We start from the raw sequence: 13024 nt of genomic DNA, 5'->3' as shown, positions 1-13024 counted from the left end.
TCGACCAGAATCAAAGACAAATAGTAAAGCAGACGTAACAAATTGAGGAAGATTTAACTTGATTTTATTTCATAGGCGCACTTCAGAATTTCTCGTTCAACATTTTAGCGATTCAGACGTTGCGATTTTAGTTGAATATTGTGTTGGGCAGCATCGAAATATTTGAATTGAAACATCAAAATTGATTGAATAATTAATCGATTTAATCGCTCGGAGTTCATCGGGAACATAGCTGCGGACAGAGGTAGCATTTTTTGTCCCGGGGGGTGGAGGGGGTAATTCGGTAAGGCAACATTTTGGTAGGTAAGTATTTGCAATAAATAGGCCAAACCAATGTCTTCATACTGGCAATGATTCCCAACAAATATATATGCATAACCTTAAAATACATGTCAACCCAGGGGCATTTAACTAAGCTTTGGCCTTGAAACTCATTTGAAACCGCCACGCCCACCTCAAAATTCTTATAGAAAACGAATAATATGGCTAAAAGCTCAGATCTCATTGGTGAGAGCAGAAGGATTGGTTTGATCTCTTGCTCTCTACCATAATGACTCGTGTAACAGAAAGAGATGACGGAATTTTGCCGTTTGACAGTTTTCAAATCATTCAAACAAAATGACAGTGGTTTATTTATACACGCGGGTTGTCATTTGCTGCCGAAATACTATAATTTCCGTCGAAAATATTGCGTGTTAAAGTTGTTCGTGTTAAAAATACGATATAAGCCAGTATAGTGTTAGCGAGTTACAAACATATATTCAACCTACCTACGTAAGTTCAAGTTTAAAGTGAATTGACAATTTTTAGGTTATTCGTTCGGTTTTTTGAACAATGCTTCATACTTTGCATAGTGTCTTCCTCCACAACGTATAAATGTTATTTATTAAATCGATAAACTTATTCATGTTATTGATTAGTGTTATCCTGTATTATCTTATTGTTTTGGTGAAATTAAAGATTTTTAAACATATGTAACCATGACTTCATGAGGCTGAAAAATGTCGGAATTCTTCGTCGTACTGTCGGATAATCATGTTTTGGAAATTTTCTTCAGTGTTTTTGCAAATTTCTTGTCATTTTGGGTTTCTTCTTCTCAGATTAACAAGTTTCATCTTAAGGAAATGCACTGTAAAAGTTTATTTTCTTAGTCAGATGAACCTTGCCCTCGGAAAACATTTCGACATTTTTCTGCTTCAAGGACATTTTTATTTTTATAATAGTTTTTTTGGGCTAGTGAATGAATAGAGTAGCTGAGAGCAATTATGTTGTCTATGGTCGCATCTTTTTTAAATGGCCTTGAGTTTCCTCTACCTTGTCTACTGCTCTGCTCCGCACGGTAGGTACTGCTTGTATATCTGTGGTTAAGTACTGTATAATTCTGTTGGATACAAAAAGCCCGAAGATATCGATCTAGAGAGTGGTATATTTATGTGTCAACCTTAGATTATTAATACAGCGCCAGCTTTTTCTCAAAAACAGCGCCAAAATATTATCAATTTACTCTCAACCTTCCCAACTTATTATAATTCAGAATACCATTTTTTTCACACACTAATAAATAATGTACTGGCGTAGCAAATAGTAACCTAAAATCAATGAATTGTTCACATACTCGTAGCTTCTTCTGTTAGTAGATAATATCGTAATTAAACATCAAATATCTAATACCTAACATTCCAACATTTGACAATTACCAAAGAATAATTACGTAATCCAAATGCATAACAAATCACATTAGGTAGTACGTAACATAATGTACCCACGTGAATATCTAGTTAGTCAAACAATCCGAGAACTTTTGAAAGAATTTTTGACGTATCTCAAATTTTGAAATCGATGAATTATGACCAATGACGTGACTGCTTTACGTCGGTTAATTCTGACCAATAACGTGACTGCTTTAATCCAAATGAACCACTCACGGCTGTGGTTTCGAATTATTCCATGTTCGTCCATTGTCTCGGGCTGTGTGATGATTATTGACAGATTCGATTCCTTGTTCGATGAAGTTTCAAAACGATTGTCTCGGACCAGGGGCATTTAACTAAGCTTTGGCCATGAAACTCATTTGAAACCGCCACGCCCACCTCAAAATTCTTATAGAAAACGAATAATATGGCTAAAAGCTCAGATCTCATTGGTGAGAACAGAAGGATTGGTTTGATCTCTCGCTCTCTACCATAATGACTCGTGTAACAGAAAGAGATGACGAAATTATGCCGTTTGACAGTTTTCAAATCATTCAAACAAAATGACAGTGGTTTATTTATACACGCGGGTTGTCATTTGCTGCCGAAATACTATCATTTCCGTCGAAAATATTGCGTGTTAAAGTTGTTCGTGATAAAAATACAATATAAGCCAGTATAGTGTTAGCGAGTTATAAACATATTATATTCAACCTACCTACGTAACTTCATGTTTAAAGTGAATTAACAGTTTTAGGTTATTCGTTCGGTTTTTTGAACAATGCTTGATACTTGACATATGTCTTCCTCCACAACGTATAAATGTTATTTATTATATCGATAAACTTATTCATGTTATTGATTAGTGTTATCCTGTATTATCTTATTGTTTTGGTGAAATTAAAGATTTTTAAACATATGTAACCATGAGTTCATGAGGCTGAAAAATGTCGGAATTTTTCGTCGTACTGTCGGACAATCATGTTTTGGAAATTTTCTTCAGTGTTTTTGCAAATTTCTTGTCATTTTGGGTGTCTTCTTCTCAGATTAACAAGTTTCATCTTAAGGAAATGCACTGTAAAAGTTTATTTTCTTAGTCAGATGAACCTTGCCCTTGGAAAACATTTCGAAATTTTTCTGCTTCAAGGACATTTTTATTTTTATAATAGTTTTTTTGGGCTAGTGAGTGAATAGAGTAGGCTGAGAGCAATTATGCTGTCTATGGTCGCATCTTTTTTTAAATGGCCTTGAGTTTCCTCTACCTTGTCTACTGCTCTGCTCCGCACGGTAGGTACTGCTTGTATATCTGTGGTTAAGTACTGTATAATTCTGTTGGATACAAAAAGCCGGAAGATATCGATCTAGAGAGTGGTATATTTATGTCTCGGACTGTGTGATGATTTGTGACAGAATCGAGTTGTGTATGACAATGAATCGAAATACTTCGATAGTCAAAAAGATAGAGTAAATCATCGATGATTCTTCAATTGTGCCCATTGCTAGTTGAATAGCACTTGAAAGCTAATCGACAAGTGTGAACACCTTTCAACAAAGTTGATCTAGTTTAAAGTTGGTTAAATATTCGGGATCACTGGCTCAAATAATTTTATTTATAAATAAATGCGTATTATGCGTGCAGCGGAATTCGGCAACTGTTGGTACATTATTATATACTTTTCCTTTTTGTAAATAAAAGAACCGGATGATATAAATACATTAAACAAATTATTTATTATTATCAAATTACCCTGGGTTTTTCATATAAATAAATTATGTGTGTTATAAAAAAAAGTCCTGACTTTTTTTCTTTTAGACTTTTTTTTTTTGGGCTCCACATAGGAGGCCCAGAGAAAAGTATTTTCCCTCAGGGCCTCTGTCATCTTTGGGAATGATTTGTGGAGGGTTTTTTAAGGAAACGAAGGAGAGGAAGATCTGGGAAGAGAAAAGGTATGAGGGGGAGGTTTGAGATCTGGGGTCAGTGTGTCCAGGCGTGACGGACGTTTGAATCTATCCCTCCCACTTCGGTGCAATACGGTGGGTTTGAGGTAAAAGGGTATCCCCGAACTAGTCTCTCCAAATCCGACCCGATACACAGTAGGTGGGCAGAATCGTCCGTTGCCAAGACCTAGACCAGAGGTTCCCAAACTTTTTTGTGTCGTAGACCCCTTGCCATGTTTTCTTTTTGGTAGACCCCCTACTTACCTGATATTGATTTTTTGTAAATTTCTAACTGTGGTGAAGTTTAGTGTTAAAAACTTAAAGTAAAAACACATGTTCAGTTTTATACATTTATTAATTGAATTTAAATTAAAACTACTCAAAATAAAATTTTGTATCTGTTATATAAAATAAACGTAACATAAAATAAATTAAGCAATTAGTACATGTTTTAGTGGGAAGAATGAACCTGATGCTTTAATAATAAATTATCCACATTTGGCGTCAATTTTGTAAGGTTTAATCTTCAGTCTCCTCGGCTAATGATGTCCAGTCTGTTTTTTTGTTTCGTTAGGAGATTGGTAACAGCGCTGAACCCCCTTTCCACTAGGTATGACGATGGAAAGGAAATTAAAAATTTCCTCGCTATATTCCATAATACGGGATAAGTAACGGGTATGTTTTTTTGCAGCCAGAAGTTTTTTTTTATATTTTTTTTATAGTGAATACCTCACAAGAGTCCCAACTGCTCCCGTCTGGAGCCAGTGAGACTATGGCATCCCCAATTGGGGGATGTTGTGAGGCTGAAGGTAAGTAGGGAAGGGAAAGAGGAAGGTGGGGAAGTACCTGACTATTCAGATCTAGTCACTAAACACGGCTAAAGCCATTTGGAGCAACGTTTCAATTCTGAATGGTGGTCTTACACCAGGGCGATACTGGTAGTATCTTCCACTCTGGAACGTGCCGCAAATATACTATATATTATTTTAATTAATTTTTAATTAATTAATTGTGAAATAACACAAATTAATCAAATAAAATTTATTTGCGCACGCCGGGTTCGAACCCGCGACCTTCGGAATGGCAGTCCAATGCGTTACCACTGGACTATGCCGGCCGTCAAATATCCGTGCTTAAACTGAACCTTAAGTTCTTCGTTTGTACTTATTTCAGTCAGTTCCTCTTGTTTTATGACATTCGTTTCTTCTATGTCAACATATGGGTTAATTATCCACGGCGGTATTAACATAGTCAAAACATCCTCAAACCTAGTTTCAAAATCTGAATAGAGGGCATTTAAATGTTGAACGTAGGTTGAAACGTCGTCTTCCTGGCAGTTTGTCTGTGACAAATTGGGGAACTGGGAAAATTCGCCCCGTCCAATATTTTGCTTCATTAGTTCAACTCTGGCAAGAAACGCTGATAAGATGGACTTTGTTTTAATCAAATTTAGACTGTCGCCTTGAAACTGCAAATTAACCATATTAAATTTTGTAAACAAATCTGTTAAATATGCGATGTCTGTTTTCCACTTCATTAAATTGTCTTTTAAAATTTTATCTTTAGTATCCAGAAATTCTAAAATAGTCTCAAAAAGTGCAAAAAATCTTGTCAAACATAAGCCTTTCGACAGCCAGCGTAGTTCAGTGTGAAGGAGTAATTGATGAAAGTGTTCGTCATTTTCTTCACACAACTGCGCAAATAACCGCGTATTCAACGCGTTGCTTCGGATTCGGTTTTTTGCATCAATGACTAATTGAAGAGATTCATGTAATCTAACACTCAAATTTTTAGCAACTAAATGTTGTCGATGGATGACACAATGTATTGCTAACACCCCTGGCACATTTTGTTTTAAATAGCATATAAATCCACGATAACGTCCAACCATGGCAGGTGCTCCATCTGTAGCTTCTGACATTATATTTGATAAAGGGATTGCTTTTTCAATAATCCTTCAAAACATGAAATATTGTTTCACCTTTATTGTCGGTTGTCAAAGTTCTTGCGAAGAACAGTTCTTCGTAGATTTCTTGATTCACAATAAAACGAACATATGCCAATAATAATGCTTCATTACCAGGTAAAGTTGACTCGTCCAGTTGTATAGAGAAATGGGTGGTTTGCAAATAATTACACAAGAACCTTTCAATATCAGAACTCATTTCATCAATACGTCTTACAACAGTATTGTTGCTTAAGGGAATTCTTTTAATGATATCAGATGCAGGTTTGTGTAAAACAGTTTTTAAAACCTCTTCAACGGCTGGCAAAATTAACTTCTCTCCGATAGTATGCGGTTTTCCGGATTTTGCTATAAGTAGCGAGATATTGTAAGACGCCAGCAAACCATCATCGTTTCTTTGTGACGTCGAAGCGAACATTCTGTCCAGCGTAGGTCTCTTCTGAAGTTTATCTTTGAGTGTTTGAAAGTATTTCAAATCTGTATCTGTTTTATCAGGGTGACATCTTCTCAAATGATCCTGCAGCTTAGATGGTTTCATAGCGTCATTGCCCAAAACTTTGTTGCATAAAAGGCACATAGGCAATTGTTTATCCGACAATGATGGAATAAAGCCAAGCTTCAAATAATCAACATTGTACTGTCTACATTTCTTTTTAGATTCGAACATGGCATCAATCATCTGTGGGCAAAATTAATCTATTTAAATAAGACATAAAGTCCAGCAGCTGTATATTAAAAAATCAAAGTCAAATTTAAACTGTAATAGCCCAGCTACACTACTCGCGAAGTTGATCTAAGTTGACCGAATACGATAGTGTGGGCACGAACTTCGCTTCGCTTCGGGCAACTTCGCTTCGCTTCGCCCGACTTCCGATTGTTGTCGGTAAATGCGCCCGAGTCAAAGGACTCGAAGCGTCACGGCATAAATAAACCAATCACTGACTGGTTGGACTGAGTTACTCGCGAAGTTGCACGAGTGTGTGGGCACGCACTTCGAACTTCGGCTAACTTCGTCGAGGACTTCGTCGAAGCGTCGAAGCGAGTAGTGTAGCGGCCGCTTATGGTCTTAGATTTTATGGCAGGCATAGGCGTACAGCCATTATAAATTAATGTGAGAAGGGGAATGTTATGAATGTTACCTAAGGTTTTGGTATGATGGAACTTTAAGGAAATTTGAAAGTAACATGACAAAAAATGTTAAAAATAAAATATTATACAACGAATAATAATAACACATTTTTATGCGATTTATCTCTACGACTGTCATGTGTAAAAGTTCACTGGTTCCACTTTAGCCATAATACAAAATTTTAATTTTAATATGGAGAAGTATGTACAGTGCAATATCCGTAATCCGAACCTCCGTAATTCGAACGTTCCAGTAATCCGAACTGGCCCACAGTGTAACGACCAATGGACAAAAGTACAATTTTTTTACTTTTCTACGGTTCTGAGCCAAACTTCTGAGGCTTCTGTTTCCAAGGTTCTGAGCTGTTTTAAGGCGAAGCTTAATGCCAAATCACTATTTTGATTAATATTTATAACGAATTGGTGTACATTATGAATACAAAAAAATATGCTTTAGATAAATTGAAGGTTTTCCTACCGCTTCGCTTGAGTAGAATACAAATAAATATATAAATTACTCAGTAAAAAATATAAATGTAAACTACTAAAAAAAATATTTTTCAATAGAAATGTATGAACGCATAAAGGAAACAACTGTTAAAAAATACAGTATTATAGCTAAGATTATCTGTGACAGTTTCACTTGATTAACATTTTTGCTTTCTTAAAAATTATAAACAAAATAAATAAAAACCAGTTTTTTGCTTGAAATCCAACGTTTCTAGACTCCGTTTGTCAGCCGATTTTAATGCCTATTACCTTCGATATAAGGTATACAAAGAATATACACATTTTTGCTTGTAGCTTCTGATATCAGCGCCTTGGCCTTAGCTCGGGCCCTGGCAAGTCGGCGGCCGGCCCTACTCTTGAGTATAATTTTTTTGTTATTTTTAGTTATGTTTGCTGACTTCCTTTTGAATCTTAGATTGGTGGTAGAAATAAACCCACCATAAAAAATATCATTCATACCGAAGAGAATCAAAAGGGTTTTTTTTGTTTTTTTTTTTTTCTTTATTTATAAAAATATATTTGGATACAGGTTTTTTACATGCTTTTCAACTACCACACTAGACACATGTCCGTATTATATATTACATTTACATTATATAACATTTTTAACGTAAAGTATGCTCGTTTCTTTACATTGTTATTTTATTACTATTTGACCACCGCCACTGCCGTAGTGCCCGCAACAGGCGCCACAATCACTGGTATAACTGCTCGTTCGACCAATCAAAATACTCGTTGCGGATTATTCACCTGAGTCAGGTGTGGTAGGTTGTGGGCGTGTCAAAAAGTTACCTGTCGTCGTTATGTTTATAACACGTACGCAAGTGGTTTTTAACATGTTTTCTGAGGGCGGCTTTTCATAAAAATAAACTATCGGATATACGAAATAAATATGAGTGTGCCAACATCAAATGGTACGGGGCCAGATCCCCTCAGGGCCGCTGTAACTCCAGATCCGCTTTCCTCAAATCGAACACCTCAGACATCAACTCCAACCTCACCTGATATTTCCAAATCAATTTCAACGAAGAGTCCGGCCTGGGTACAGTTTGATGATGATCAACCGGAATCTCAGCGACCTGCCGTGTTAAAAACTGAGACGGTAAATGTCAACATTGAAAGATCAGTCGAAATATCAACTAGTGAACCCACCACTACTCCTCAGAGAAGTGTCAATCTAGTGGCAACGCGACAAGGTTTCGGTATGTATTCATTTCATATTTACAAATTATTAATCCTTGTAAAATTGGGATTGAAATAACTACCACTACCCATTTTTTACCTGTAATTTCTAGTGTTTACCTGTCATCTGCGGTGAGCTGTCAAAATGTAAACGAATGATTAATTAGTTATCTTGATAAATACAGTCATATTTGTTACAGTTTTCGGTTTCGCTGGAAAATTCCAAGCATATGTTAAGTTTATCGTTCATTAGCAAATTGTCGATTTTGTTTACTAGGTAGGTACCTATTTCTATAAATGCTATAGAAATTGGCCCCATTTTGTTCTGCCCACCTTACAACAATGGTAATTAATTGTACTTTTATTTTAGCCAATGGTGATGTGGTGGTCACACTACTCCCTGTCAATGCCAACTGGCCATGGATTACTGCAGCTCAGTTTCGACCCGAATTAGTGCCAGAGGAATTAATGGCCCAGGGTTTGACGGTAATAATTTTATAAATATTATTTTTCTATCAATGTTCTATGCTGAAAATAATCATACCAATGCTTTCACTGTCAAAATAAAACCCACCATAAGTACTCTTGTTATCATTTCAATAACTATTTTTAATACTTCATGGTGTAGGTACAATAAATTAAATTGAATTTAATAATGTATTTGGATGATTTGTACAGCTCCGTTTTTGTGAAAAATCATTTTATGAGCTATTTATTCAAAATATGGGTTAATTAAATAATGAATTAATAAAAATGTTATTATTTTCCAGCTCACGGTGGAAGAATATGTTCAAGCAATGGAGCTGTTAGTGAATGATTATAGATTCACCCTTTACAATGTGTGTTATAAACGTGTCCTCGTTTGCTGGATCCTGTTGGCATTTATTGTTCTCATGGCATTATTATTCTCTGGCTTGACAGGGCTGACTCTGTTCTCGTTGGGTGTGGTTTGGCTGCTCCTTAATGCTGCTGCAATCTTCATTTGCATGTGGCTTAAACTACAACTATCAAAGGGCTTAGAAAAATGCCTGGGAAGAGTCAATAAACAACTAATGAAGCACAAACTTCTGCTGGCCCTGGATGATAGGGGTAAAATGTCCTGTCATAAAGTGAACCTTTGCTTCATGTATTTTGATTCTACGCCGTGTGTTACGCAGCTAAAGCAAGTCATTGAAAGAGATGAGGGTGGAACCATTCCCGTTGGTTGGGAGCGGAGGCTCGATGTTACAGCTAACGATATTGTCATTCAAGGTAGCCAAACAACCAGACTTTCACAGAAACAGGTATGCTTCTAATTTCTTTTATTATTATTCATTACCTTAGTGCTTTTGATTTTGATTAATGTGAGTAATGTATGATTGTAGATACAATATAATAACAAAATGCACAAAGTAACTTTCACCAATTTATTTAGACTATTTTTAAACAAATAATATTGTAATTGGGTCAGTAATAAAATAATGTTGTGGTATGTGGAAAAGCGAATTGATGTAGTGGGTGGTTTGCATATGCAGGGGTTAGCGGAGCAGGCATTCCTACGATACTTGCAGCGCTGGGGCAAAGACTTCCTGCGCCACCGCCTGGACTGGACGCTGGACGAAGAGGGCGGCAACCCCGCCTCGCCGCGCCATCTGTCGCAGGCGCTGTGCCCGTGCCAGTACATGGAGGAGCTGCTGCGCAACAAGCCGCGCCGAGACCCCCGCGCCTGCTTCCCCCACTGCACCAATTGGCTGAAGCGCCGCGGAGTGGACTGACTTGCGCCTGCTACCTGCTTACAGGAGAGGGCGGCGCACCTGTACCTGAGGTATGCGGCTCGCTGGGGAAACCGGGTGCAAAGCGGCAAGCTGCACGTCACCCCCCTGCGGCCCGGCCTCCACTGCGAGCCCTTCGTGTGTCCCTGCCAGTTCATACAGGAGCATCTCCTCTGCAAGCCTCCAGGAGGCATCTTAAACTTCTGTCCGACTGACCAAAACATTCCTGGATATATATACTAATCATTTACATAGTGCCTTATTCTATGAAACTTATTATACTGTACTTAACATTAATATTATTTTTAGGCCATGCCATATTTTATCATTTTTAGCACTTTGATGTGTACTCCGTCCACAAATAATATTTCTATTTTATTATTATTTTATGTATTTACTAATATGTATTTACCATTTAAACATACATTCGAATATTTATTGTACATATCCATTAATTTATTTATGAAATGCATATACCTGCATCATAGTTCGTAGTGCTTAAGGTAAGTGGTTTTTAAATTATGTTTTTTAAGTTTTCTGCCAGAACTGGGACCATAATATAAACATGCACATAGCCATGTAATTATGCGTATACACTTACGAGCCGAATCATGGAAAAGGAACGAACCAATTTGAGCAGCTTGTTCGTTCCTTTTCCAGAATTCGTGGTTCGGCTCGCAATTGTATTCAAACACAAGATACCTTGAATCTAAAAATAAAATATTTTACCATGTTTTAATGAGAGAATCTCAAGAAAATTTTAATACTCTCAACTTTTAATGTTAAACTGAACTATCCAAAATCCATTCATGAAATATGTGTTAGTGATGTAACATATCAACTACGTGTTCAAAATCTTTACATTTGAAACGAAAAAGGAAGGAATATTTTGTAATCATTATTTTGAAAGTTTTTCACGGGTACAAAGAAAAACACACATTATTATTTAACCCTTGGGACCTTCTAAGACCCAAACAGTCCCAAATGCCGTGCGCGCATTATACTCTCCTAAAACCATATTTGTCCCAGAACGACCGCACATTATTAAAATGCTTATATCTCTCTTCCTCTCATCTAAAAATTAATTATTTCTTTTATGTCAGAAAGAGAACGAAATAGTGCTTGTTATTGTCTTTGAAAAAATGGAAGCTTGTAGAAGGTTCGATCCGTGCAAATCAACAACGTCTCAAGGGTTAACGTGATCAGTGATCACCCATGGTGTCAGTTTGTAAAATAGTCACATTAGCACTAGAAAAAAATGTAGCAGAAAAGTATAAAAACCGGTTTAACACCAATAATATATTTTTTAATCGTAAGTTCCATGTCTAGTTATGTTTATGAGATCAATAGAATTTATGTACTTAACCCAATTTAAAAAAAACTCCTTTTGAGTAATTGGGATTAGTTTTGGAAAAACATGATTCAATTCATTTTGTTTGTGTTCAGGGAGATTTTCACCCGAATATTATGATGTATGTTAATGAAATACCTAAGACTTAATACCTATTGGTTAACAGCACGATGGAACTATAAAAGACTGTATTCTACGTGCATTTTTTTATCAGCATTTAATGACCCCATTGTATTTTTTTATGAAGACATTGTGTTTTTTTCCTATTGCCTTGTAACTCAAAACAAAACATTGAATTAATTTAAATGAATTGGATCCTTTACTGTGGTAATATTATTTAAAAGCATTGAATCTCTCCTTGATTTCAGATTTTAATTTTTAACTTAGATATTTTATTATTTATTTTCTAGTGTCTGCAATAGACTGTAATGTTATTCAAATTGTTTGTGATGTTTTAAACAATTTACAATAAAAATAATTGTAAACGCAGCTTTTAGTGTTTTTTTTTTTTTTGATAATGAATGTATTGAGCCGGTGGTTAACTTACCAAATCGGAAATTCCAATATTTATCAAGAGTAGTTTAGCACAATTTGCGCCTTTGGCTATTTGTGCCTTAGCGTGAATATAGTAGCGGTTTGACTTGTACTTATCCGAATATAAATGATCCGTCCATGAATGAAATGTACTTAAATTGTTATTCATATAATATATAATCATGTTGTGTATATACATAAAATAAATATATTTTAAATACGTATGCATTATTTTATTTCATAAGAACAAACAAACTGCTCAATATTTAGGCCTAGGATGGCATTTTTCCCAAATTCTAAAAACTTAATAGTTTTCATATTTTGCACAAAATTATTTAAAGAAAGGAATTATTTGAAGGAACAGAACAATGTCCGATCCTCATTCGAATAAGTGAAGAAATTTCGTTTTAGGAAAAATGGGGGAATTGTTGAAACCACGGTTTTATTTATTAATCTTAAGTTAGCTCACATCTTCGTGTGTGCTAATAGTTTTATAAACATATAAACATGTACATTGTTTGGCAAACATAATCATTCTTTAAATATTTCAATAAAGTCACAAAAAAAGAAACATTAATAATTGAGATAGACATATTTTCTTAATTCATTTTTGAACTTATTAATATTTTCTATCACAGCAATTTCCTTCGGGATTTTGTTATAGAGTTGAACGGCCTGGTACATCAGAGATTTTTGGGTGCTTGTTTTTTTTCTTGTTGGCAATCTAATTTGCTTAGAATTTCTCGTCCCGTGTCCGTGTATCTCGTTATTGTAATTTATTTTTCTTTTCAGTTCCTTAGACATCATCCCTATGTTAATGTTTTGATGGAATAGTCCTTTGTATTGAGGCATAGCAGGCTCCCTTGGATTGACTAGCAATGTGCATGCGGTCTTTCTTCTGCTCCTTTCCTTGGAGTGCGGTCTGTTTTAGCTTAAGAGGTAATCACATCTGCGATGGATTGCTACATTCCCT

General features: G+C 35.8%; 1 protein-coding gene across 2 annotated transcripts; it reads left to right on the top strand.

Moving 5' to 3' along the window:
- The first annotated feature begins 7726 nt into the window (after positions 1 to 7726).
- LOC149424323 (uncharacterized) lies at positions 7727 to 12290 on the top strand. Of its 2 annotated transcripts, none has more exons than XM_089651451.1 (4): positions 7727 to 8435; positions 8786 to 8901; positions 9186 to 9698; positions 10194 to 12290. In XM_089651451.1, exons 1-4 carry the CDS (start codon positions 8126 to 8128, stop codon positions 10407 to 10409), a joined length of 1155 nt encoding a protein of 384 aa, XP_089507577.1. In that variant the 5' UTR covers positions 7727 to 8125; the 3' UTR covers positions 10410 to 12290. The 2 variants fall into 2 exon arrangements, with proteins under 2 accessions (XP_089507577.1, XP_089507576.1); XM_089651450.1 differs by having other exon boundaries at positions 7730 to 8435; positions 9930 to 10325.
- Positions 12291 to 13024: the final 734 nt, after the last annotated feature.

This window comes from Hesperophylax consimilis, chromosome 4 (genome assembly GCF_061612785.1).
Source record: "Hesperophylax consimilis isolate HC1 chromosome 4, BYU_Hcon_1.0, whole genome shotgun sequence".
Classification (NCBI taxonomy): domain Eukaryota; kingdom Metazoa; phylum Arthropoda; class Insecta; order Trichoptera; family Limnephilidae; genus Hesperophylax; species Hesperophylax consimilis.
The sequence above is the reverse complement of the archived record's forward strand: the minus strand, read 5'-3'. Positions and strand labels throughout refer to the sequence as shown.